The sequence below is a fragment of the Chelmon rostratus genome, chromosome 23 (genome assembly GCF_017976325.1).
Source record: "Chelmon rostratus isolate fCheRos1 chromosome 23, fCheRos1.pri, whole genome shotgun sequence".
NCBI classification, from domain to species: Eukaryota; Metazoa; Chordata; class Actinopteri; order Chaetodontiformes; family Chaetodontidae; genus Chelmon; species Chelmon rostratus.
Genome location: NC_055680.1, coordinates 15,406,790 through 15,433,835, shown reverse-complemented (window position 1 = coordinate 15,433,835; position 27,046 = coordinate 15,406,790). Strand labels below are relative to the sequence as shown.

The 27,046-nt window shown below is 44.5% G+C and overlaps 2 protein-coding genes across 3 annotated transcripts; one reads left to right on the top strand and one right to left on the bottom strand.

Annotated features, from left to right (window-relative positions):
• Positions 1-1,686: 1,686 nt before the first annotated feature.
• si:dkey-171c9.3 lies at positions 1,687-5,538 on the bottom strand. Its single transcript, XM_041965348.1, has 2 exons — positions 5,475-5,538; positions 1,687-3,265 (listed from the first exon to the last, which is right to left on the bottom strand). The coding sequence occupies exon 2, from the start codon at positions 3,257-3,259 to the stop codon at positions 2,333-2,335; it is 927 nt and encodes a 308-aa protein (XP_041821282.1). The 5' UTR covers positions 3,260-3,265; positions 5,475-5,538; the 3' UTR covers positions 1,687-2,332.
• Positions 5,539-7,815: 2,277 nt separating this feature from the next.
• ccnb3 (cyclin B3) lies at positions 7,816-16,005 on the top strand. Of its 2 annotated transcripts, none has more exons than XM_041965207.1 (12): positions 7,816-8,511; positions 8,724-8,862; positions 9,077-9,160; positions 11,405-11,517; positions 11,625-11,778; positions 11,859-11,957; positions 12,085-12,177; positions 12,441-12,578; positions 12,886-13,041; positions 13,151-13,300; positions 15,077-15,207; positions 15,305-16,005. In XM_041965207.1, the coding sequence occupies exons 2-12, from the start codon at positions 8,779-8,781 to the stop codon at positions 15,372-15,374; spliced, it is 1,272 nt and encodes a 423-aa protein (XP_041821141.1). In that variant the 5' UTR covers positions 7,816-8,511; positions 8,724-8,778; the 3' UTR covers positions 15,375-16,005. The 2 variants fall into 2 exon arrangements, with proteins under 2 accessions (XP_041821141.1, XP_041821140.1); XM_041965206.1 differs by having other exon boundaries at positions 7,817-8,511; positions 8,727-8,862.
• Positions 16,006-27,046: the final 11,041 nt, after the last annotated feature.

Sequence of the window (27,046 nt, the reverse complement as noted above, 5' to 3'; positions counted from 1 at the left end):
TCAAGAGACTATCGCACGCCGCAGCCAAGTCATCGTGTGTGTACTGTGCTCTGTTTGTGTGTGTGTGTGTGTGCGGCTCCAATTAACAGCTGAGGTTCGCAGCGTTTAATCTTTTAAAAACAGGCGTCGATGTTTTGGAGCTCTGTGGCGCATTGAGTCAGATGCTAACATCAGCATGCTAAATGCTTGCGATGACAGCGCTAACCTGCTGGCGTTAAGCCGTCGCTGTCGTCTTCGAGCAGACGTCTGTTAGCTTTGTGTGCATGCACATGCATTTGAAGGCCAGTCCAGTGGTGCAGCGGGGGGAGCAACGGAAGGGCTCCAGCAAAACAAGCAAAAGAAGCCAGAAGTTTCCAGAGTTGTAAATTCAAAGTCACAAATCTTCATTGGGCTTCCTTCATCGTAGTTCATTGTCTCACCAGCTACCTGAAGCAGCACACCCACACCCACACAGCCCCCAGCACAGGGCTGATTCTGGTCTGAACATCCACTTAGTTTAGCTTGCTAGCATGCTAACACATGCTGCTTAGCACCAAAGAAAGCTGAGGCTGATAGGGATGTCATTATCTGACGTGTGCCCACGCTAGATGGAGAGTGAAGGGATCACCAAATATCTGTGGCAGATTTTATGGGACTTCAGACATTTCGCTGAAAGCCACAGAATCTCATGGCGGTGCCGGGGGAAAAGTCAGGGGATCGCCAAAGGCAACAGCACTCATCCTTTTGCGACCGTGACTGTTTAAATGAACTTTCACTGCAATCCATCCAATAGGTTTAGAGATATTTCAGCGTGGACCCAAATAGTGGACTTTAGTCTTGTATCTAAATGTCAAATCTACACCCTAATTCTAAATGCAATAGAGCCTTTATGCATGTTATTAGTTTGAGCCAATGATAACACACACTCTTATTACTGTGCACCTACTGACTTTGTTTTTTCTCCCACTCGCTCCATCTGCATCCGAGCGAGAGACAGACAAGTGCTCTGTATTGTTTCCACAAGTGTTTATGCGACCGTGCACACATGCAAACATAAGAGAGCGAGCATCACTGTGTGTTTGTGACCCATTCTCTCCAGCCGAAGGAGTGTGTGCACAATAACGCGTGACTAGGAACCATACGGCTCCTCATTCAAAAATGCTCTTCCACAGTTCATTTAAGATCCCCGGTCAGTGTATTTGTCCATTGTGCCATTTAGGAAAAGACAGAAAAGAAAAACGAGCGTTTTACTGCAGGATCACATCACTGTTTGGTTAAACACCACGGCTCCTTCCTCTTCCGGATCTGACCTCAGTACATAAGTGAGTATGAAAATTAGTCTCCTTTGAGCCAAAACACAGCTTCGTCCAAATGCAAATGTTCAGCTCAGTCCGGGGGATGAATGAATCATACTGCAGCTATTAAGATTTTTAGGCCGATGACAATTGGAAATAACCGAATAACTTCCCAACATTCCGCTTGATTAAAACGTGGTGTCGAGCACCATTTACTTGTGGTGTGACAAATTCACCAAACATAATGCAGTTTCCTTCTTTGTCATAGCTGCATTAATGAAATTTGGTGGTTATACTTAAAAAAAAAAACATATGAAGGGTGTGTCAGTGCAAAATGGAAAGTGTCTTTAGTCTTTATTCAGCAGGACTCTGATTCCTGTTTTAAAATGAAGACCTGATCAGTAAAGCAGAATGAAGACACACAAAACATTTTATTAACAATGCACATAAAGCCTCAACAATCTCACATGCATATTTGCAGCAAAACAGCTAAATTTAAGATAAATGTTGGCAGGTCATCACTCAGGACCATCACTGACCTCATGCTGAAAATATTCAGGCACATTGCTCCTGTGTTGCCATCTAATGGGCATTTATGGTTACTGCACCTGTATCCCAGTCAAAATTGCTTTCAGGACCGTTGGAGTTTTCCTGCCAGTGAACTTTTTATCCATCTTGGACAAAAAACATGACCTCAGGTTTATCATCCACCATCGAAAACATGCAGCTTCCAGGACGTAAAAGTGCCACAGTTTGTTTTAACTACGAGTCAACCGTCTTTCTGTTGGATCTCTGCTCAGTTCTTTCAATAAATAGGTAATGTTTCGCATTTAAACTCTTCATCTGGATGAGCTTTAACTGAGCTTTATTGAGAAATAAACTCAGTCAAAAAAAAAAAATCTTCTTCAGATTATAAAACAATATTATCGCAGTAAGCCACACTTCAGTGAAAATGTCAGGTCATGGCAGTCAGCCTGGAGGCAACGTGGGGGTGGATATCAATGTTTTTCTTCTCTTGTGTGTGTCACAAATATGATCCCACTAGTCATGTTAAAACACTAGACAATCATTCTAGCTTCATCAAGGGATGAGGTAATGATGGTTTCAGCCAGCTGGTGGGCTAGTAGATGAAGATCGCTATCATCTTGGTTTTTGGCACTCAGGGCCCTGCCGATGATTTCACTTGAAAGAGCCTCAGCAAAAGCCTCCATCTTGGCTCCACGGTGAGCCCCTGCTTCAAAATAGTCTCTCGCCAAATCATCTTGGGGCAGCGATTGCATCAGATGCTCCATTAACTCCACCCGGGGGTCGTGGGCGGCGCTGTCAGAGTTGTCCTCTTTGTCCTGTGGGGTTGGCGGAGGAGGTGAAGGCAGGAAAACCTTCGCCAAGCCTCCCTTTAGCTTCCTGGCGAAACTGTGTCTGCTCCTCTCGAGCTCGGGGAGGAGAGGCGTGGTTGGAGGAGCGTCGGGGTAGTCGAGGGATCCCAGGAGGGGGAGCCCTGACTGGGACAGAGGGTGGTGACAGTGCTGGGCGTCTTTGGAAGTCTGGATTTCTTTGCCTGGATCCGTCTTTGTATCCATGTCCAAAACGCCTCCTTCGCTTTCAGACTGATCCATTAAAGGCGGATCTTGACCCTGTTCACCAGCCACCTTTAACCCAGCTGATCTTGAACCCTGGAAACCCTCTAAGTGATCCTCGACCTTTCGACCTCCACACACTTCCCTGAGAGCAACCTCAATGACTGCTGAGGCTAATCCCTCAGCTAACATCTCCTGGTTTTGATTAAACCTGGACATCCTGAAGTCCACCTCAGGTCCCACAATTTCCATTTGGCTCAGAAACGACTGGATAATGTTGTCGGCCATATTTTGGGCAAACTTCTCAAGAGCCCCATTGTTTAGATGGCTTCTCTTGAGGCCCTCAGAAATGCCAAAGTTTTCTGGAGAGGGCTCTGGCATCCTTGGATCTGCACTCACTGCCTGCATGGGATCCTGTGGGGATAAAGCAATAATCTTAGTACAAGTGAAGGAAGTATTTTTCCTGGAACCCCCCCCCCCCCCCCTTTTTTTTTTTGCAACAAGAATATGGCAAATTCCAGGACTTGGCACAAGCACAGAAAAGATATTTTAAGGGGCTGCCTTGTTCCTATAATTAGTTCATTTTTGTATTTTTATGAGAATATTGCTTGCCAGTATGTTCAGTTAAAGCTAGGCAGTACATGAGTTTTGCCCCTAAAAGGTGCATCATTTCCCTTTTAGTCACTGCTCTGTTTTAGATTAGATTAAAAGTACGTATAATACAAATTGACAGATTGTTATACTGGATGTAAGAGCAAAAGAGAAAGTAACCAGAACTCTGTAAAAATAGAGGAAGAGAAGACGGGGGCTCAAAGAACCAAAAGTCCCGTCTGAAGCCTCAGATGGAAAGTGAGATTGAGGCCTCGACCACAGCCTGTCAGCCAGCAAGCAGGAAGCTCGGTTTGGTTTCAGATCAGACCGAAAAACTGCGCTGGTGTCCACAGCAGCAGTCTGACATTTCTTTAAACACGGGTTTGCGCGCATCTGCAGTTAATTGAGACGGAGCTTTATTTCATCGTTCAGAGTCGAAGCTGCAAAAACAAAAGTGGAGCAAAGCAAATGTTGCACGAAAAGTAATACGCCGTTGATCTGCGCCGCGTACGCGAAAGGGCACATCTGTGTTCATTTGATCACAATGGAAAAAAAAAAAAAGGCCGGACGTTTGAAAGGGGTCTTTGTTTCACTCGGCTCGATTCAGAAAACAGGGGTGTTGGTTTTCATGTCCGGCGAAAGAGTCTGCGAGTGTGTCAGCGCAACAAGTTATTTATAGGAAACAACATGGAAAGTCGCACAGCTACCACTGCTCTCCAGGGCATCGACTCGAGAGCCAGTCCTCTGAATCAAGTCCAGACGTTATTCTGCTCCGGGAGTCTAGAAAGCTGTGTTTCCCAAATAAAGCTCTTTTCCACGAATGTTAATGGAATAGTTCAACAATTTGGTAAATACACGTACTTGTTTTCTTGCTGAGAGGTACATGAGAAGATCATGATCTCATACAGACATGAAATATAGTTTTTTTTTTTCATCTATTCTAAAACGGTGAACTATTTCTTAAAACTTTTAAAATGATTCTCAAAATAGCTAAAAATTGTTTCAGAAAGGTTTACATGTTTGAGATAATTAGCGTTTTTTACTGCATTGTGTATTTTCAGATTAACATTTTGCAAGATAGCCGTAACATTAACATAAGTTGGCGAACACAAAAGAAGTAAGCACTTGCTAACAACGTTTCTATTGTTGCTCAAGTTGCAAAACTTAATCTGGCTAGCAGACAGAATGCATTATCATCAAATATGCTCATTTCAACTCTCTCTTTTTATCGCAGTTTCTCAGTAAGCTGTATTTTAGGATGGTTTCTGATTGACAAACTAGCTACAGCTACTGCTGCGAAATGACTGATGAATCCAGTCAGTTAGCATCTTGCTATCAAAATGACCTAGAAGTTTGACAAAAAATGCGCCCTGAAGATCAGGTTTTCGAGATGGAACGTATCCCATGCGGCGACGACGTCTTTCCCAAACACACACATGCTTCCTGACGCTGTGACTGGCAGCAGTGTTACGCAACCCTGTCTAAACAACGGCTGTTGATTGTGACAGCACTTTCTCATTTGATCACACTAACATGCCTCGCTGAGAGTCCGACACCCAGACACAGCTTCTTCATGGTAACCAGCACAAAGGCCACACGGTGTGTTGCAAAGTATGGTTGGAAGTGCGATGCCCCAGATGACCTTTTATTAAAACTGGCGTTCCTCTTTGTGCATTTTCAGTATTTTTTATGAAATGTGACAAATCCAATTACCAAAACTGGCTTCAAAATCATCATTTGTTTTCTATATTTCAAGATTTTAGCTAGAAGATAGTTTAGACAAGAGATTTGACACATCAAAGTAGATAAAACTGACGAAAACGAGGCAAATAAACCTGCGTTCGAAGATTTATGAAGTATGGCAGCTCAAAAGGGTAGCTTCTGATTTACTGTGCCTGGCAAGACACGGAAGGCATTGTGAGGGCCAATTGGATGAGATTAAAGCCAAAAGTTATGTAAATGCACTACAAAATATGAAAAAAGAAGATACAGGAAACGTCGGGCAGCGTATGCACCCTGCAGACCAACTTACCAGTCAGTGACGGGCGATGGCTCGCTCTCTGGTGTCTCCTGTGTGACTGAGTTTACACGGAAATGGTTTGACAAACGAGTTTCACTCACTTCCTGTATGTGAGTTTGTGTATGTGTGTGTGTGTGTGTGTGTGTGTGTGTGTGTGAGAGAGAGAGAGGCAGAAAGGCAGAGTGAGAGTGTTTTGCAGTATCTATTCTCTCATGAAACATGAGCAAATGACAAATGCATCTTAATTATGTACACCTTCACAGTTTCCTTTGTTTATGAGGTGAAAATGATGAAGAGGGAAAGAAGAAGAGGAGGAGGTGAACGGCTGAGGAAGAGGAGAGGATGCAGAGGAGGTAAAGCCTCTTAGATCAGACCAGTATCTTGGCCAGATAGAGTTTGGTTTAACTCCAGTTTGGTGCACAACAGGCAGACTGTTTCATGGTGCAGGAAGTAGTCAGATCCTTTACTTAGTAAAAGTACTAATACCACCCTGTGAAAATACTCACAGTCCTGAAAATATTACTCAAGTAAAAGTATAAATGTGTAATCAGGAAAATGTACTTCAAGTGTTGCCAGTAAAAGTACTCAGTGCAGAAAAATGGCCCCTGTGACTGAATACGGATTTCTGATGCAATAGTGTGTCAGCAGCATTTTACTGTTGTAGCTGGTTGAGGTGAATTTCTTTTAGACTGCAAATAATAATTATTTTCAATGCAAATTGTACTTTTGATTATTTTCTTGATGAATCAGTTGATTGTTCGGTTTGTAAGTATTGAGGAAAATTATAAAAATTAACAATTAGTTAGAATAATTAAAAGAACAAATATGGCAAATATTCGGATTTGAGAAGCTGGAGCCATGAAATGTTTTAATGTTGAATCTTAATTTGGAAAGTGACGGAAAACTAAAGCTGTTAAATGTAGTGAAATAAAGGGAACAATCTTTCCCTCTAAAGTACAGGAAGTATAAAGTGTCATGAAAAGCAAATACTCAAGGAGAATACAAGTACCCCTCGTATTATACTTATTTACATTCCTCCAGTGGACAGGTTCGACATTCCAACAAACTGATTCTGTGTAATTCTCTGTGACCCATTACTTCCATGACCCTGAATTCAATGCAAATTTAGCTTAGCTCCACTTCCTCCCAGCTCAGATGGAGCACTCTGGATAAACTGAGGACAGCAGGGAGGGGGGGCGGTGAAGTAAAATGAACCGTCGGCCTCGAAGCTGCGTTCAAGTATCCTCTGAAAATAAAGCGAACGTGGGGTGAATGCTGGAATGGAACGAGCCCAGGGACTTTTTTTTTCTTTTTTTTTTTTGGATGAACCTGTTTTCTGTGCTTCACGCGAAAGTGAAACAGGGCATATTTATTCATTTTGGGGTTGAATATTGTGTCCAGAGAGACTTAAGAGTGTGTTCAGAGGGCGTATTCAGAGATGACATAGTGCTGTGTGGCTTCAAAGTGAATTAATCTCAGATTTATTTTGCTCTCTTAACAAGACTGAGAGACACTTTATGGCGTCTATTCCCATTATTCAGACAAGAATCAAAGATGGCCCTCCCAAACTAATGGCAGCTGGTTGGATGTTAGCTGCCAGCTTCCCCTGCTGTCTGTCCCGAACCTGCCCTCCGGGTGCATGAATGTCATTTTATGGCCCTCCTATTATCCAAACTGTTACTGCAGTAACTCTGTGTTGTGGGCCCCAGAAGGCCCACTGTGCTCTTTCTGCTCCAGTTCAGGAAATACTTATCTTTGTGTCAGTGAGCTCATTGCTCAACATGATCATCCCGTGTGGCTGCCTGAGGGGAAATCAGAACACGCCAGACCTGCATGACACAAGCGAACTGAAAAAAAGGAACATTTAAGAGAAAAATATACCCTCTGACTTTCTGAAATTCTGTATTCATGCACTGTTAATTGGGAAAACAGCCGATATCAGATAGGTCGAGGGTTGTGAATGCAGGTGAAAAACAAGCAGGAGAGTCAGCACAGGGCACCATGCACAGAAATCAGAAATAAGAATCATACTAACTCTAAGGAGCTTTCAGTCACCTCTCATGGTCTTCCTCAGGAGATGTAAGTCATGATTGATCAGTATCATGCAATTTCTACAATATAAGACCTTAAATTAATATACCATAATATCAGTTATTTTGCAGTGGCTTCTGTTATGCTTTGGGTTATGGGGGTGGGTCTTTAGTGATCACACGAATGCTTTCAACAATACATACATGTGTACGTGGGCGTGTGTGTGCATACTGCTCTGTGTGCTTTATGTATTCGCCCAGAGGAAATTGTGACTGCTTTCATGCATTGTAAAATATTTAATGGTGAATTCAAATACGCATTAACAGTGAAATGAGAGTAGAAATGAATGTAAACATATGTAGAGTATGAATAAACAGTGAATGAATTCACGAGGGACTTGTTTGACAGCGCACTCGTGTTTGATCACGCGCACTAACGTACGTAATCTATGTCACGTGTAGAGTTGTTTAAAATTTGTCCTGAAGAAAACATCAATAAGCGCTGAAACTGGCATTGGTTGCTAGTATGTTTGAAAATGCTACACGCTCCTCCTCCTGGGTTCGTTGGATAAGTCCGAGGGAACGAGGTGGGCGGATGCAATTTATACAAACACCTAGAATTTTTAAGTGGATTTCGCTTTACTAAATAACACAGTTACTCAATCACATAAAAAATAAACAATATAACGTAAAAACGTGTTCATATATAATGGGTGATTTTAATGCTTCTGCTTTGGTAATAAATACTTTCAACAGCGATCCACCGGGCGGAGCCGCTACTTTGAAACAAACGCTCCCTAGCAACAGCATCCTTAGCGACTTTCTGATTGGTCCGCCGGCTCAAATTCCAGCCAATGACGCCGAGGCGCAGCAGATTTGGATCCGCAGCAGAAACACTTTTTGTTTGAGGTCTCGGATGCGAAGGAAGACAGTAAACCTGGACTATTTACAACAATTAAACAAGCTATTTTCGTCGTTTGTCGTCCACTGAGTCAAACCAGCAGGAACCGTACAACACGGTAAGTCAAAACAATCGTTTTTAACTTGATATTTCAACGTAGGACCAGTTCACGTGAGGAAACTCCATCCGGCAAACACAAAGATGCGTAACGTTAAACTGCGTTTTAGCTACTGCTGCTACTACAGCTAGCTAAAACTGCTAAACACCACAGCCCATTTTTTTTTAAGAAAAAAAAACAAAACGATTTTTCCCCCTGTCTTCTTTGGAAAGCAGACCACAGGGCAGCCGCTGCAGAGTTTGTTTTCAGGGAATAAAGGAGCCAGCCATGCCTGTACCGAGGGGAAAGAAACCCACAGCGATCGGTGGGAGCAAGATACCCAAGCTGACCGCAGCAGCCACCGAGAACCAGGTAAGAGAGACATGCACGGTCGTTTAAACAGCAGGCTCGCTAGCTGGAAAGGCTGTAAACAAAGCAGCCTTTGCAGCAGCAGACTGTAGATGTGCATGGCGTTTTAAAGGACTAAGCCAGCGAGACTTGTGCTGAAATCATGTTTTCTTTTCAGTCTGTGCATGCACTTGTGAGTGAGAGGTGTGTTTTCAGTTTTCCCGTTGTTGTCTTGCAGGAGGAAGGCCCGCAGGTGAAGAGGTCCTCCTCCCCCCCTCACGGAGCCCCCAAGAAGAGGACAGCTTTTATTGACATCACTAATGTAAGTCTTGTCTTACGGGGTTCTGGTTTTGCAAGAGTGAACAGCAATCCGGGGTCAAAGCCACATAAACATATTAGATGAAGCAGGTGGAGACGCTTTGTCTACAGGAGACAGAAAGTCTGCTCCTGTTCAGATCCCTCTCTGCACGATTAGAAAAGCTCCATGTAGTCTGGTTTCATGACGCGGGAATGTAATGTCTGCTGTGCTTTTTTCACTTTAGTCATTTGCACAACAGCTGCCTGGCGTTTTGACAACATTTGTCAGCCTGATGCACACGTTCGCTACCATTTTAGCCATAAAACTGGCTTCCTGGCTGCTCTTTAGTCTCTTTAGTATTTATGATGACATTGGTTGTGTTGCGGGTTGCTTTTCCTGACAGTGTAACTGAGCAGCTGACGATCAAGTGAATGTGTGAACTTCCTGAGCCTCCTCTGGCTCGATTGCTGTGTTAAACCATCGCCTGTGCACTGCGGCATTGCTCATTGCTGAAGCCACAGCGATGCACAGACAATAGACTTGGGACACTGTCAGACATACAGTGCATGAGTAGATATAAATATTATAACTTTTGTGATTTTAAAGCATTTTTACCAGCAAATATCCATCATATTTCAGGTTTTTGGTCCCAAAACACACACAGTAGCTGTACTTAAGCTTTCAGATCTATCAGGATGCTGCAGAGCTCTTTACTGCACAGGTCATATCTGATTCTGACAAATATGTTCTTCCTCATAAGCCTTCAGGTTGGAGTTATTGTCTGAGAGCGATACTGTCAGGCTACGTTTCACTTGCTGCTGCCTGAATACAGAACGTTGCTGAGCTCCGGATGATCTCCCAGCGCGTGTCTTTGACGGCAGGCTGTCAGTTGTCTGTTTGCCAGATTGTCGGCCCAGCAGCGACGGAAGCTTTTGGGCCCTGCAACACGGTGGTGGGGGTCAGACAGCATGGAGTCAGGCCAGGGTCTGAACTGGAATACCAGCGTGATGCCATATTCACACAGAGAATCAGACCACCTCCTCAGTCACTGTGTGAAAAAATGCTGTTTTCATATGGACACTCTTGGCATTCGTGCATTGTTGAACACTGATTTGTCTTCAGTGGACATTTTTAGCTGTAGCATCTGTGTATGTGTGTCCCTGCAGGCCGCCGTACACTCTGACAGTGAGCATCATCTTTATTCATCAGCGCTGTGTTGCACTAGCTGTGCACGTTAGGATGTAGTCAACGTGCTGCTGACATTTTTAAGGGTTGCATCAGCTGAAATAGTTCCAACGTAACCATAAGCTGCAGCTCAGATCTTACACTGAGCCTTTAGTGAAGTCCTCAGTGAGAAAGCTGTTGGGGTGGAGCATCATTTTGAAAGGTGAGATATCTTGTGATGACGGCTTTGTGTCGGCAACATGTTCTCCATGACAGTAAACAAACATCAACATAGCGTCACGCTCTGTTACACTTGACTAAATTTGACATTAGAAGTTAACGGTGTAGTGTTTTGCAAGCAGAAATATGGTGTTCGATAAGCTTCTAGTAAACAACCGCTGATTACTAACAGTTACATTACGTGTTTGTTATAATATTAGTTTAATCGGCCCAGTAACCGTTTGATGTTGTAGCCGATTGTTTCGCCACTTGATGTCACTGCTGTTATTTTGCTCTTGCTGTAGACTAAGGTTGAATAATTCAGTTCACTTATTTTTGTTGTTGTTTAGTCATTGACAGCTTTTTTAAGCCGTTAGCCTCTTTGCTATGGCGTAGCAAAGTGTTCAAAGTTGACCGGACAGAAGAGACAAAATGGTTGGTAGCACTGCATTAAAATAGAGCTTTTCAAAGTAAGTGGGAGCAAATTTTCTGCTTTAATATTAGTTAGTTTGGAGTTCAGGTTAGAGTTGTAAGATGAGCTGCACGTCTCTGTTGTGCAACCAAACGTCGACTCGGCTTCAATATCAAACTAACGAGTTTCAGTCTTCTGGTGTGGACTGTCGCCTGACCTCAGAGAGAACTTATCGTATTATTACTTTGTGTGTGTTTTGTGCTCACGAGTGAGTGACACACTGCATCCTCTGGGTTTGGTGTGAAGGTGTAGCTGGGCTTCTCCACTCTGCTGTGAAGGTGTACTGTACGTTAGTGGGTGTGAAACTGTCACTGTGGAACAAACAGGGTATCAGGCGGTCAGCTTTGCACTCTTTGATGTGGGATTTTATTGTCGGCGAGTAGAAAACGAAATCTCATTTTGACTGTTCACAGGCTCATAAAGTCCAGATCAGCCTTCCAGGGAGGAAGAAGGCAACGGCGAACAAGCAGGCGAAGAAAACAAGCAGCGCCTCAGTGCCGGCGCAGAATCAGGCCAACCTGAAAAAGTAAGACGGCCATGTTTTTATTTTCGCCGTTCTCTCCCTCTAGACTTCAGTTCTCTGTGAGTTGTTGTTGCCTCGGTCTGTAACTTGCAGCCCCTCTCCCCCTGCAGGTCCTCGTCTGTGAGCTCAGAGGGGACGACCGCCGAGAAGGAAAAGGCTGCTGTCGAGGAGGCGCAGAAGGATGTAGCAGCTCCAACAGAAGAGCTGGTGGCTGCTGCGCCCCCTGCTGCCCGTGAAGTGCCTGCACACCTGCAGAAACAAGCTGTAAGGAAAATAATTCACCAAAGGAGCTTCTGACTCACGTTGTGTCCTCCTCGTTACTCACCTCCCCTCCGTCCTTGCAGATCCCAGAGGAGTTTGACATCGACTCTGAGAACTCTGACGACTGTTACATGTGTCCGGAGTACGCGAAGGACATCTTTGACTACCTCAAACAGAGAGAGGTGAGCCAAACCAAAACACTGCCACAAGTCCTCAAAGGAGTTTGATGGTGTTGTTAAAAGGGCTGTTTTGTGGACAAAATCTGACTGCAGATCTGTTTCCGTCTCGTCTCTCCTCTGCTGTGTGCAGGAGAAGTTCGTCCTCTGTGACTACATGCCCAAGCAGCCCAGCCTCAACCCCGAGATGAGGGCGATCCTGATCGATTGGCTGGTTGAAGTGCAGGTGAGATTTCCTGGTTGCCTGTCGTGTGTATGCATGTGCGAATTTGTGTTAATCAAAGATTTGAAGGGTGGTAGGTGGGTGAGGTGAAGTGAAAGTGAAGCTCCTGGGGTTCAAATAAACACATACAACTCAAAAGGACACGTTTGTTGCTGCTCAGCTGGGCGCCAAAAGCCAAATCACAGCAGAACAACCTGTTTTTTTGTTCTTTCTTCCCCTGGCTTGTGCAACACGTTGACTCGAGTCTGTTCCATGTGTCTGTGCAGGAGAACTTTGAGCTGAACCACGAGACCCTGTACCTGGCTGTCAAGATGACAGATCACTACCTGTCCCTGACCCCGGTCCACAGGGAGATGCTGCAGCTCGTCGGCTCCACCGCCATGCTTATCGCCTCCAAGTTTGAGGTAAGGACACACAGCACACACTTCAGGTCAAATGGTAGTTTAAGTGCAGTGCTCGGCTGCATGCAACCACTTCGGCGACGGCGGCCCCTTAGATTCTCATCAGAGGATGTCTTCGAAAGAAATGAGATGAAATCACCGTAAGGATTTCCTGAGGATGTTGTGACCGCTAACACTTTGATGTCTCAGTGTTGCTACTTAACTATTCTATTATGTTGCTGCTCGAGGGTCCTTGCAGGAGGATTCCACGTATATGCAAACACTGTTTTTTCTTGGCCCTGCTTCACGGTTTATTCCGACGACCCTGCAGGAGCGCAGTCCCCCTTGTGTCGACGACTTCCTCTACATTTGCGATGACGCATACAAGAGGGAGGAGCTCATCTCCATGGAGACCAGCATCCTGCAGACGCTGTCCTTCGACATCAACATCCCCACCGCCTATCGCTTCCTCAGACGCTATGCCAAGGTGCGTGTTGTGAGTGTGAGGCGGGCCGTTCAGGGCCCGCAGGGCTTTGACCCCGGCCTCTGGGGGTCCGCCGAGCCTCGGCTGAGTGTTTGCTGTGTTGTCTGTGCAGTGTGTGAGTGCCGGCATGGACACGCTGACTCTGGCCCGGTACTACTGCGAGATGAGTCTCATGGAGATGGAGATGGTGTCGGAGAGAGGCTCGCTGCTGGCGTCCGCCTGCCTGCTGATGGCGCTGGTCACCAAAGACCTGGGAGGATGGGTAGGTCCTGCACACGGCACTAGTTTCTGTTCTGATCTCAGCCTTTTAGCTCCCTGTTTAGCCGCTATTTGCCAGAGTTTAGGTCACTTTTGTACTTTCGCACCAGAAGTTTTGACTTGCTACATCTGGTCTTTGATGTCAAAATTAGCACTGCTGTCAAATGTCAGTAAACAACTTTCTTTATTGCAGCTGACTTCAAACCAGAAGGGCTGAGATGTTAGCCAGGTGTTTGTCTTTAAGCCTTTCCCTCCGACAGTGATTCACACACCACACAGTTGTGCAACAGGAATGTTTTTTGGGAACATTATTATGGCTCGGTTCTAGTTCAGCTCATGTTTGTAGTTACTTCACTGTGGTAACAACGTAAACCTGGAGCCCTAAATGAACCCTGACATGATAACTCTGGATGTGTTTTTCAGATCACACTTTCTTAGTGCGGTCAAATCAAACTCTGGTTCTTTTTCCTGCTTGGTGCAGTTTGTTTGCACTTCATTGACCAAAACGACTGTACCCAGACATTGTAGAGGAGGTGGTCTCAGTCCGGTCCCAAGCATACTCTAAAGTCTAGAGATTGTGTTCAGGCCTCAATCTGATCCCACTGCTCGGTTGTGCTCTGCGAGTCTTTGAGTCACACGGCTCCCGTAGCCAAGTGCGATTGCATCGTGGGATGCGGATGAGTATGTTTAGCAGTTGGTAGCAGCTAGCCAGGCAATGAATCAGGGTCGATCCTGGACCAGGACAACATAGTCCTTTGTAAGTGGCCTGTAGATCATCTTCCTGAGTTTACATTCGTGATTCTGCACCTGACACATCCGACCAATGAGTGAAGCTTCTCATATGGCTTATAGTGCTGCATTTTGATTTTTGTCTGTGTGAAAAGAAATCAAACAAGAAAACGCCAAGTTCACCATCTCATCACTGACTGGGTCCTGAACTTAGATACTTTTATGGCACCGACTGAATTGCCTCAATACTATGCAGTATCACAAAAATGCCTCGACATTTGGTACCAAATTTTCATACACAGGGAGTAAACTCATCATCAGAGAGCCAAGAAGCATGCAGCGTGTACTGAGATCTAGCGTTACACATTGTAGAGGCATGCAGGAAAAACTCCGGTTGCTTTCCTGCACAGATAACAAGTAAACTTTGTGCTGCTTGTTAGCTAGCCAGTGCAGCTAACCTGCTCTCAAGGAGAGAAATGCACCTAAAGCTGACACAGTGGATGCTGCCCTCTGCTGTTCATTATTAATGCTCCTCCTGACAGTTATTTATATTCTTTATGTAGTCCAGAACTGTACAGATCAGTTCCCTCGTTTTAGTTCAGTGGTCCAGGTTGAGTAAAGTCTGCAGAGAGAAACTGTTCATCTGCTGATTCAGACCAGAGCAAACGAACCAGAGGTGTGAAAACGCTCTCAGCCTGTGTACATCGTGGCAGGAACTATTTGTTTGCTCTGAAGGTGAACCAGTTCCAGTTTATTCGGCTCCTGCATTAGATGAACTTCAGGGGAACCACACTGCAGTTCAATTTGAATGTAAATTGTCTTTCTATGTAAATTTTAGTTATCATTGCAGCAGTAGTACAAAGGATGATGGGTAATTTTATTTCGCTCCTGGGCTCCAGAATCAGCTCCTGTCGAAATGCTAATGTTTATGTAACATATTGAAAACTGCAGAGGGGAGTAATGAAGCCAAAGTGGCTTTCAGGATTCAGCACAGCTGCATTTCCTGTGAGCGACGGTGTAAACTGTCCCTCTTGCTTCTCTTGTGCCGCAGCGTCCCATCCTTCAGTTCCACTCGGGCTACCAGGTGTCAGATTTAGCGCCGCTCGTCAGAAAACTCTACCTGATGCTTTTAGCTCCTCCCGACGACAAACTGACAGCCATCAGGAACAAATACTCACACAGGTAACGTATCTGAAGGCGTTCAGCGTGAAACCAGCTCTTCTCACGCGTTAACGTGGATGAAGCGGATTGTTAATGGATTCTCTTTCATATCTTTCAGGGTGTTTTCTGAGGTCGCGTGCCTGCCGTTGGTCAACATTGACGTTTTGGAGAAAGCTTTATCTCAGTGAGATAAAGATAAAAAAAATAATAATAAAATCCTGCCAGGATAATATTTAAAAAGTTCCCTCAAACCTGTATATAATCTGTTAATAAGTTGATTATTTATACACGTAGTCTGTCTTTTATATGATATTGGAAATAAGTCTTTAATTCCAGTTTGTGATGGAAAACAGTTTTGATGTCGGCATTTATTAAGAGGTCTGCCAGTTTATTATGTTAAGGTTGCTGATAATGACTTATTTTAGTGTTACACTTTTTTTTGCATCTATTTTATAACTTTTTATTAGAGGATAAAAAGAGAAAAGCTGAATTCATTAGTAATTTGTAAGCCCCCTGTGCATGTGTGTGTGTGTGTGTGTGTGTGGATTATTTTAAAAAGTGTATGTTTGAAAGTAATAGTGAGATGTGAGGTTAGTGCTTAGTTTTACTAATGAATTATGCAGTGGGAACAGGTTTTATAGGTTGTCATATATTGCTGACGTTAGCCGGTATGCATGTATGTGTTTTCACATGTTGTACAGTGTTTATCATGTTAATATTATGCTAATTATTGTATAAAAGACGATTGGATGACGCTGTGCTATTTCTAAATGGCTGTCGTGCATACTCTTAAAATAAAGATGTTTGTGTTTTTTTTTCTATGTGTTTGATAAAATAGGTTTTCATCATTTTCATTCATGACTTGTGATTGTACTGTACGACCACCAGAGGTCAGTAGTGCACCATGTTCCAAGCTGTCAGTCATGTGTTCAGCAGGTATTCTGGAGCCACTTGAGACGGCTGTTGATTCTTTAATCTAATAACTTGAGCGTGAACGTTCGTTCCTGTCCTCTGAAATAGTAATTGCACGTAAAATTCTGAACTCAAAGAGCACTTTCTAGCTGTTCAGTGTTAGACATGCCTTAAGTTATGAATTTTGTCATACATTTCCCACCTCAGAGATGTTTGACATCTCCTCAAAGTCTTAGTTTTCTTTCACTTGCAACAGAAATCAAGGTTCTTGGATAACATGAGGATGAATGTGATTGCTGGAGGCCATCAGTGGTACTTCTAAAGGATTTAAAGTGGCACTGGTCATGGTGACGTGGCCTTTTCTCCCCATGGCAGTTTGAGATGGGACAGAATGGATGAGAGAAGACGAGACACACCCCAGTGTGAAGCAACATGGAGGCAGTCTGCTCTTGAATGATCATAGCTGTTTCAGTTTTTAAAAAGTTTTAGCCAAACTTTGCCTACTAGTGGTTTCTAGGATCAAACTGTCTCATGAGGCTCCCTCAGATGATCACTGGCGTAGCAGCTGGCTACCTCCTGCTCTCTGGAGATCTGTGGAGGTCGATAAGTTGACAGATGACAGAAACCAGATGACAGCTTCGATTCAGAAATTCCCCCCTTTTGCTGCTGTTCTACAAAAAGCTTCTGTGGCTGCAAGTGACAGCCTGCAAGAGGAGGGTAGAGGTGCGGAAATCGATTTTGTGTTCTCAGATGGAACCGGGACAGACTGGATCTGAGCTCAAAGTTTCACTGTTGACCACGACAAAGTCTACCTTTTGAGAACTTTCTCCTGTTGAGCACTTCTCCAGAGGGGAGACGTGCTAAATATCACAGTGGCTTACGTTTATTAACTGGCCTCCAGTGCATCTACTCAGCGCTTCCCTCTGCCTGCCATCCCATTTCCTGCATTTTCCCAACAGTGAACTTGGCACTTGAATGGTAATCATTAAGCTATGTATTTTATGTCTAAGTGGGTTCTGATGTTTGTAAACCTGGGCCATATTTTTACATATTTTGGGGTCTGAATGATTAATAGGTACAGAAAGTTTTGGAATTGGTCCCGTAGAACCTGGCAGCTGTGAAATGGGCAGCAAAGGCTGGAACAGAGTCCTTAAGCGCAAATGTGGCCCTGTTCAAAGCCACCAGACTCCATTGGCAAAAAGAGTAATTTTACCTAACAGAAGGTGGAAGCTGCTGCTCTGCTGCTGCTTTGATCAGTTAGTTTGTTTGCATATTTTCTTTCCTTTAGTCTGTTAAAGAGCTTTTTTGTGCATGTAAAACATCTGCACGCTCCACACCAAAGGGAGTTATTCTCCGCTCCTGAACTGCCCGACAGGCCTCGTCAGCAGTCCTCATCAGTACACACAGCAGTCCACATCACTCTGTGACACAGCACTGCCTCCAGCACGGTGACCACGCCCCTTCCAGATGACTGCCCCGCCCACATTGCTTTCAGCTGTGGCTATGTGAAGATGTGGAAGGTAACTGTGGAGTAAAGAAACCAGTTTCTCTGTTGGCTGTGAGGACCAACACAAGTCACAGTGGATTCACCTGTCGGTTTTTGATGGAAACGTGATGGAAATCTGTCATTCTGCTTTATCAGCGGGGGCCGGTGACGGTACAAACCCAACGATGGATTGATACAGTCTCCACAACCTAACGTCAAACTTGGAAGCTGTAAGTTTTGCCACGTTTTGTGAGATTATGTTTTGTTAGTTAGCCTGTTTACCGCAGTGCTAGCATGTTGCACGGCTAATGTGGCTAACCTTCCTCCCACAGACTGGGAGCGATGTTGGACTGATGTTGTCATATTGAGTGACAGTCGAGAAACTGAATGTTCAGCCTCATTTGAAGCCAACTATTTAACAGCAGTAAGTTTGATGCTGGTAACATTTTTTTCCCATGTTGCTCTTTGTGTGTTGTTACTGCAGCGCTAGCCCGGCTAGCGTTACCAAAGTGGCTTCCTCCATAGACTGGGAGTAATGTTTGATTAATTTTGAGTGACAGTCGACAGAAACTGTGACTGTCCAGCCTCATTTGAAGCCACCTAAATATTGAGAGTATTTGGTTTCATGCCAGTTACTGTTTTTGTGTTTATACTGCAGCGCTAGCTAAGGTAGCGTTAGCCTTGTTGTTATAAGAAGCCTGTTCTGCTTCAGGATCCTCGCTGGTGTGTGCATGTGTATGCAAGTTTATTTAATGCTCTTAAAGTAATAATGTCGCTATGTGTGAAAAAGAAACAAACTGCAGGAGTTCATCTGCTTCATTGGCAACATTGTGTGATTTGATTAGCAGCTAGCAGCTAGCTTGCGCCGACCATCAAAAGGCTGTAGGTGAGGTCACAGGTCGCTAGAGGACCCACTCATATACTTACATTATGAAGCTCAGTGGACGTTCAACAAGGACTGACTCCTTATTTACATTTACACTTCCTGTCCTCTCCGGCTTCCGGCTCAATCAGCTGACCGCCGGCGTTCCACTCCTCCACTCGCATCTTGCCTTGACCTCTGAGAGCCAATCATCTCGTTGCTATCAAATTTAAATCTGTCCCTCTCTGCTGCTGCCAGCCAGTCAGCCTGATGCGACCCTCCACCAGCCCATTTATCTCATTCGCGCCGACACTGTGTTCGTCCGCATCAAATCCATCCACATCTCCAGCATTTGCTCTTCACTCCGTCACCACCACCAGTGTCTGAGCTCCGTCAGAGGTTATTCTGTACAACCCAGCGTATCTCTACCCCATTAAGATGCCGTAATGATGGGCTTTAATCGCTAAAGGCTGTTCATATTCTTGAAATACAGTGTATGGATCCCTGCCAATTCAATTCACCAGCCATCATCATCTTGCACAAACACTCCACTGCTGCATCTGCACCGGGGGCCCATTCTTCCTCTGCTATTCACTCGATCAAACAAAGAGATCGATTGGCCACATTGAGCGTGTGTGTGTGTGCTATGTCGGAGTCCACTCGCAGCCACACATCCCAATAACTCCGTCTGATTAAAGTGTGCTGGTGAAGATGGTGGCCGTTCGGCTGAGCAGATACGCATCTAAACCGGCGCTGCCAAACCGCATATGAGCTATTGATCAGTGGAGGGCTGAAACGGGCTTTCGCTCTGTTAGCTCTGCACAATCAGAAGGGGCCGGCTGAGAGCTGGCAGCTTTGCACTCTTTAGTTCTCACTTCTGAGGTGCAGCTACTGTTCCAGACTTCTGAACTGGAGAATAAAGGGCTAGTTTGGTTCTGGGGGATTTTCCATATTTCTTTCTTATCCACAGTCACAGAGTCTTAAATGTCTTTCAAGTCTCTGCGATGCAGTTTTGAAGGTTACGGCTGTTACTTGATGCCGTAGATATCCACGAACTGAGCTGCGATAAACAATCATTATAATTCAAACCGCATGTGGAGTCATGAGTCTGCTGCCTCGCTCTGGATAAATTCCCCTTCAGCTCGCAGCATCGCAGCCTGGTTTCACGATCACAAGCCACTCGTCCAATTTGTTCACAGAGTCAAACTGTTTTGCGCACTGATGGCCATTTCTGCCTCCCGTTGAAGAAACCAGTCTGAAAAGCGGCCACGAAATATCGACAAGCATGATAATTTTGCATGTTTCATTATTAAAGTTAACGCCTCGCTGAAACATGGAGAGAGCTGGATGCTGGATCATCTTCATCTGGCTTTGCCCAGTGACTTCCTGTTGGCTCCCTGCACAGAAATGCCGTGAAAATAATTTACTGATGCAGCTCTGCAAGACCTTTCAAATCCTATACAACCTAATGGCTCAAATTCTGATTATTGCTTTGTTGAATCTGCATGCTTACCCGCCTCTGTGTGGAGTCGTTTGGCCCACACAGAGGCGGGACAAAGCACAAAGACCTGCTTCATTTGATCAGGTGATTGATTAGTCAGATGTAGGCACTCTTTATCTGTACAGACCTTTGGGACACATTTGTTCGAAATCTTGAATTGGCTAGTCTCTGGGTGTGTTGCTCTTCAGCTGTTGCCATAAGAGCTAAAACTGATTCTCAGCAAAGTTGACATTCAACAGGCTTTTGCAATTTGCATTAAAGGTTTGCTTTAAATTGATTAACCTAAAGAGGAATTATACTCATCTAAGTCTGTTGATGGAGAGCTACTGTGCATGTGGAAAACAGCTGTATTAAGCCTGTTGTGGCACCAGAGGGAGCTGTGCCCTAGCAAGTTTCCTCAAGTGATGTCACTTGAGTCAGAATTGGTGGGGGCTGCAGACTATTAAGGAAAAAAAAAAGAAAAAGTGACGTATGTTTCCTTTCAAGCTTGGTAAAGCCTTCCTGCAGAAGATCCGTTTGATAAAAAATAGTGCACTGCAACAACAAAGTCATCGATGTTTAATTTTTTACTATTTTTTTTTTATTGAATTGTGTTCAGTTTTATTCATCCACCAGGTGTTCAGACACACAAATTGTAAAACGCCGAATACAGAAAATTAAAAACACTGAACTTTGGAGAAAATAAAACAAAATCTGGAAAAAACTGAAACATATTTGATGGAGTCTCCAACCGAACCGTCGTCAGTCGAGATATATTGTAGGTAACGTCGGGGCTGGGTTCTGTTGTCCATCTCAAGTCCGACGATAAATCTGTGGAGCGCTCTTTAAAGGTCTGGGTTGGGGGGTTCATAGGAACATGGTAGATTGGGTTGTGTGATATTTGTTCCACCCTGAACCGACACCGTTTTGTGGACCATTATTCCTTAAAATCAGTATTTTCATTCAATCCCCCCTGTCTGAGTTTAGCCTGTGACTCCCTCTGCCCACCTCTCTCATTCTGTCTCCCCTCTCTTTTTGTTTAGCTTTCGCTGCTTCTTGGAATAAACTGCAGGTTTACGAAACAAAAGCTTGATACTAGCAATTGTCTCTCATTGTGTCCAGTGTGTTTCAATATGTACATATATATGTGTGTGTGTGTGTTTCCTGTTGCTCACTCAGTGTGTTTTGGGCCTTGTCTGTTGACGTTGTGTGTGTCTGGCTAATTGTCTTGGCCTCGCTGCGTTGCCATTAGCATTCCCCAGCTGAACGGAGACGAAAGGGCAACCTCACCCTGTCCGAGAAAAGAGGGATTGAGAGTGGCGAGAAAACAGATGAGCCAGAACAATAGAGCTGCTCGGATTCGGCCGTCGCTGCTCCCGGCGATCGTGTTCGCGTGTGTGCACGCACCGAATGTTTGAGAGTCGAAACAAGCGGCATGAATATGTATGCAGCGGTCGGGGCTGCAGAGCCAGCGGATACGTCCTCAGAGATGACGCTGTGCGAGTGTCTTTAAAAGATTGGAATAATGCGAGTGAAAACGTCTCATTTTCTGACCTTCGCAGCCCCGATCTTTAGCCTGTGCTGAAAACACTGAGCTTCGGAACGTCACATGGTGAGGCAGTCAGACAGTGTAAACCCTTCAAGTGCTTTCATTTGAAGTGCCACTTCAACTCCTATCAGTGCTTACACAGTGACGCTTTCAGTTCCTACACTTCAGTTCCTGTCAGTGCACTTCAACTTTCACTGTATCTCTTTCGCCTGTTTGCACTTCAGCTGACTTATCAACTCCTTTTGGTGTTTACACACGAACCGACACTTCAACTCCATGCGGCATCTAGCCAGTTTAGCTTTTTTAGGTGCTTACATACAACCAAACTTTTACTTCAAACTGCTTGTAAAAGTGACACTTGAGCCGCTTTTCAGCAGTCACAGATGGACTGACATGTACTGCTTTCACTTTGTTAAATTCAAGCAACACTTCAACTGACATCAGCTTCTTTGAGCGTTTACACTTCCAACTGATGCCTGATTTGACTAATTTCTTTCATTCCTTTACACTTAAATTAGCATAAGTGTCTCCTTTCATTACTGTCACTTCAGCTGACACGTCATCTTCCATCTGTCCATCTCACACCTGTCAGTACACTTAAACTGCCATTTAACTCCTTTTAGTAGATACACTTCAACTTCAACTGTAACTCGTCAATTCCTCCAAGTGTTTATACATGAACTGACGCTTCAGCTCCATTCAGTGCTCACACTTCTTCTGGCGTGAGATACACTTGAACTTAGCTCTACAAGAAATTTAAGGTCAAACAAGTGAGACCTGATGCTGACGCTTATATTACTTTCACTGTTACCTTTTAATGAAACTTCACTTGACTTTGACGTCTTTCAGTGTTTTCCAGCTGACCCTTCTTCACACCCTCGCTGCCACTGTAATTTCTGTCAGCGCTTCAACATCCACTCAAACTTCAACTCATTCAAGTGAATTATCCCCAAGATTCTACATTTTTAACTGTTTAAAACGTCTCAAATGTATTTTTTTCAGTGGAAGCGATCACACTTCAATGTCATTAACTCATGAAGAGTCTTGCATTTGACCGATAAAGACGTAAAAGCCGTGTTGAGTGCTGGAAAGCACAGAGCAGATTATTCCAGAGTTAAAACAAACGAGGGACAGGGAGCTGGTTGCCATGGCAGCAAAGAGCTTTTGGCACGCTTGCGTGGTATGGCTATGGGGGCTTTTAGGCCCTCGTCGGTTTCCGTTGATCTCAAGTGCACCAATTTGTTCCTCTGAAAACTACAAGGCCGCGAACACTTTGAAATCGAGTCCTTCCAGCTGGAAGTCTGACACTGAGAGCTGCTGTTAGCCGTCGTTTCTTTCAGTGAAGAAATGGTCTGGTTTATTAAGCCGTTTCATTCGATTTAATGTTTAAGAATGCGTTCGCTCTGACTCTGGATCTGCCCGGTCGCTGTAGTGCTTTATTAAACACGCTTTCGCTTCATCTCTCAAGACGCAGCACATCAGCTCCTTCCCCGGAGAGCGAGGTTATTCTGGACTTTGCTGAGCTCTTTTCATCCCTCTGAAGTAAATTGGACATTAATCAAGTCATCTGTTATTGTCACTTCGCCAAACCGGGGCACTTCCTCTCATTTCTCACCTCGACTGTAACTCCTCCTGAAAGGTTATTTCAGCTCTGCGGCCGAACAAATTCCTTTGCTGTCATTTCCCTGTTTTGTTTGTGAGATATTTCAGCCTCATCATCGCTCTGCAGCACAGGAAAGTCTCGCTCCCTGACTCCATTCAGGCTGTTTTAACTCAGCCACATGCAGAAGAGGGGGAGATTTAGCGTCCTGCTCAATATTAGTTCCAGTAGTGGGTCATCCTTCCCACGACTTAAGCAGCAGTGTTTCGTTATGAATGCTCCATTCTAGGGATGCACGATAACTGTTTTTTAAAACCGATACCGATAACAGATAACTTTCAGCTCCTGTGTCATCTTTGGCAAATTTCTTGGATTTTTCGAAAGCCTTGCCGACGTGTGTCCGTTTCTTTGCAGCTGCCTTGCTAACGTTAGCGTCTTTAGCAGGCCGGGCATCCTCATACGCTTTCCAAACTCCGTCAAAGCGGTGGTTATGTTTCAGGTGGCTGACCAGGTTTGAAGTATTAAAACTCGTGCAATTTGTCCCTCCTCGTGGAACTCGCTTGGAACATTTGTTACGAATAAACAGCGAACTGTCTTCTTCGGAAACTTTGAAGAAGTCTGAACTCTGTTTTCATAAGCACGCTGTGCCGCATGCTGCATTCAAGGTGTAACGTACATTCCCCCGTTCCCTCGTTTGGTAGTCGTTCTTTCGGCCGGCCTTTTTAAGTTCATGTTTCTATTCCTTTATGTGTAACATGTGTGAGAATGCTGCGAATGTTAATTCAAGTCAGCAACTACCAAAATTATGACCGAGTTATCGAGTTGTTTTCTGGGATGAGGAGGTATTCTTGATTTTTCCCAGTGAGAAAGAGTTTTTCTGATAATGCCAACGTCACATGAATGCAGCATTCACTGCAGTCCATTCGGGTCTCATAGTGGGAGCGAGGCACTGCTGTGCTGACAAAAACACATATGTTATCGGAGCTGTTTGTCATGATATCGGACTTATCTGAATGATGTCATAATTTCCTGTTATCTGCCCGATGACTATCGTGCACCCCTACTCCATTCCTTCGCTTGAAGTTGTTGATTTAGTAAAGAAAGTAAGATTAATTATAACCTGGGTCTCATTTTTCCTGCTGTGTTCAGAAATAAAGATTTTTAAAATGCCACTGTAGGTAAAACGGGCTGGAGGAGGAGGGTAATATTCTGAGAAAATAACTAAAGTTGTACATTTACGAGAAAAAGCAAAACAAAAAACTCTTGAATATTCTCTGGGATTGAAGTGGTACATTTAGGAGGAGAAACAAATTACCAGAAAAATGTTTAAATACTCTCTGAGATTATAATAATAATAATAATAATAATTTGTGAGATAAAAAATTAAAATTATCTGAGATTAAAGTAATAAATTCTCACTTTTTTTTTTGGTTAAGGAACCACATCTCTTTTTTTTGCGTGGCGTCGCCCCTTGCTCAGCTGAAGCTGGCGGTGATTTAAGGGGCTGTACGTCACATCTAACCAGCCAATCATGCTTTCTGCAGACTAGTAGGCTATGCTGATAGTGACAGATGCTGTGGTAGCACTAGGTGGGAGCATTTTGGTAGTTTAGACCTTCAATCCTAACAGCTCTGACAGACAAACAGTCTTTGCATTTGCATATAACAGAATCCAGATTAACCTGTTTACATATAGCTGTCATGTATACATGTTTAGATGTGGAAACGGCTTTAAGCTTATTGTAAACTGTCTCGTACAGTCGGGTTCATCTTGAGCTTGTCATAATGATGGATGACTGCGGAGCCGACTGGGTTGAATTACAGATTTCAGATTCAGCAAATCCCAGTATCTCAGAGAGTTCTTCTCTTCCATTACAGCGAGACGCCGCAGCCTTTATCATCTGTCACGACTAACAATACATCAGGTGGCTGATCTGTTCCCGGCTGAAAAGAGCAGACGTGTGTGTGTTGGAGTGGGAGCGTGTGCAAGCACAGGTGAGTGTTTCATCCTCGTCTATCACCGGCGTGTTGTCCGGTGAACGTGCCCGCCGTGCTTTCTACACCAAATTACAACCCAAAGCTCAGCGTCCTGCAGAAACAGCACAAGACAGCGAGGACGGAAACAGGAAACGAGCACGTGGTCCCGCCCAGCTCTCTACAAGCACAGCGGAGAGCAGGATTTAGGTATGAGAGGCTGCGTCACACCAGACTTTACTGTGAAATTATCAGAAAACACACACATTGCATAGCGTGACTCCTGAATTCAAGTGCTCTCCAGCAAATCCAGCTCTTTAAAAGGCTGCTGAGACGCTGCTCAGACGGGAAAGACGTTAGAAAAGAGGGTCGGACACTCTCCTTCGAGTGATGTTTGTGTGGTGTCCTGGCATCAGCGCAGGTGAACGAGCGCTTGTGTTTTGCATGTTCGTGCACTGAACTGGAACTGACCGTGACTGAACGTGTAATGGTGCAAACGACCAATGACAAGTCTCCTCTGCTTCTGTAGGTAGTCATTGCCTCCTTGTTTTCATTAATGTGTGTGTGTGTGTGAGAGCATTTTTGTTTCAATACTGGTGCGTGGGGGTGTTAAAAGACAGAGAATAAAGAGAGAGAACAGCCTCTGGGAAGAAAAGAGGAGAAAATAAGCACACACACAGTGAACGTCAGCAGGCTCATCTTTGTGGAATGATGCGTCCTCAGAGGTCAGCGCAGCCGAAGTCTGAATCCTCCAGAGGATAGCAAAGAGGTGGACCTCCCCTCCGAGGAAGTGGATTTAACACAAGCTCAAATCTGACCCTCAAAGCATTTAACGAGTGCATCCAACGCTGAGATTCATCCTTTTCCTTTCCACTTTTAATAATCTTAAAATGAACCCCCTGGATCAAATCCGAGGTTGCAAGTCTCGGTTTTTATCCTGGAGTCAAAACTAAGCCGCGAGTCCCACATCAACAAGGTGACGCAGACATTTTTCCGCCTCAGAAAAAAACAGCTACACTGGCTGAGTGTAAAAAAAAACACTGCAGGACTTCAGCTCATTCAAAACTCTGCAGGTTTTAACCAGAACCAGGAGGAGAGAGGACGTTAGTCCAGGTTCAGGTCTTCTGGCTTCCTGCAACACAAGCTGCTGATCATGCACCAGGTCATATATGCCTAACTACAACTGTCATAACACTGCATGAAATGTGCAGCCGAGTCACTAGCAAAATATCTTATATCGTGGAAACACTACAATTATGAGGTTACACAGTTAGCATGCTTGATTAGCAATGGACGCTAGTGTTAGTTAGCTGCCGCATTTACAGACATGAAGTTAGTTAATTTAGACACAAGGTACTTGTGCTCAAAAAGAGGATTCATTCTCAGTGAAGAGCCTTGGACCCCTAATCTGCCTCTATACATGCCAAAGAGCGGTGATTCCTAACACGTCTCTGGGGGTCACCTCCCTTCAACAGTGTTTTGCCTACTTAGTCCCACGACACCTCCAGGAGGCTAGGCGGTGAACTCCCCCTAGTGCCAGTTCACAGTGCTCCTACACAGTCCAAACAGCACTGCCACGTTCAACTGACCCAGGCCTGTTCAGGAGATGCTCCAGGTAGTGGCCAGTACCGATGCTACCATTTAGCTAATGCTAATGCTAACCGGTAACTGCTAAGAAGAACAGAAGAAGACAATACAGTACCGATGCTACTATTTAGCTAATGCTAATGCTAACCGCTAACTGCTAAGAAGAATAGAAGAAGACAACACAGCTAGATTCACCTATACTGTTAATGCTAACTGCTAGATGCCAATGCTAACTGCTAAGATACTATTATACTACCACCACTTTAGCTATTGTTAACTGCTACAATGCTACCACAGGCCTAGATGCCACATGTAACTGCCAAGTGCCGCACTACCATCATCTACCCAAACCCTGGTTTGGGTTGGCATCCCCAAATGACATGAATAACCTTGTAAGCACAAAATGTAATA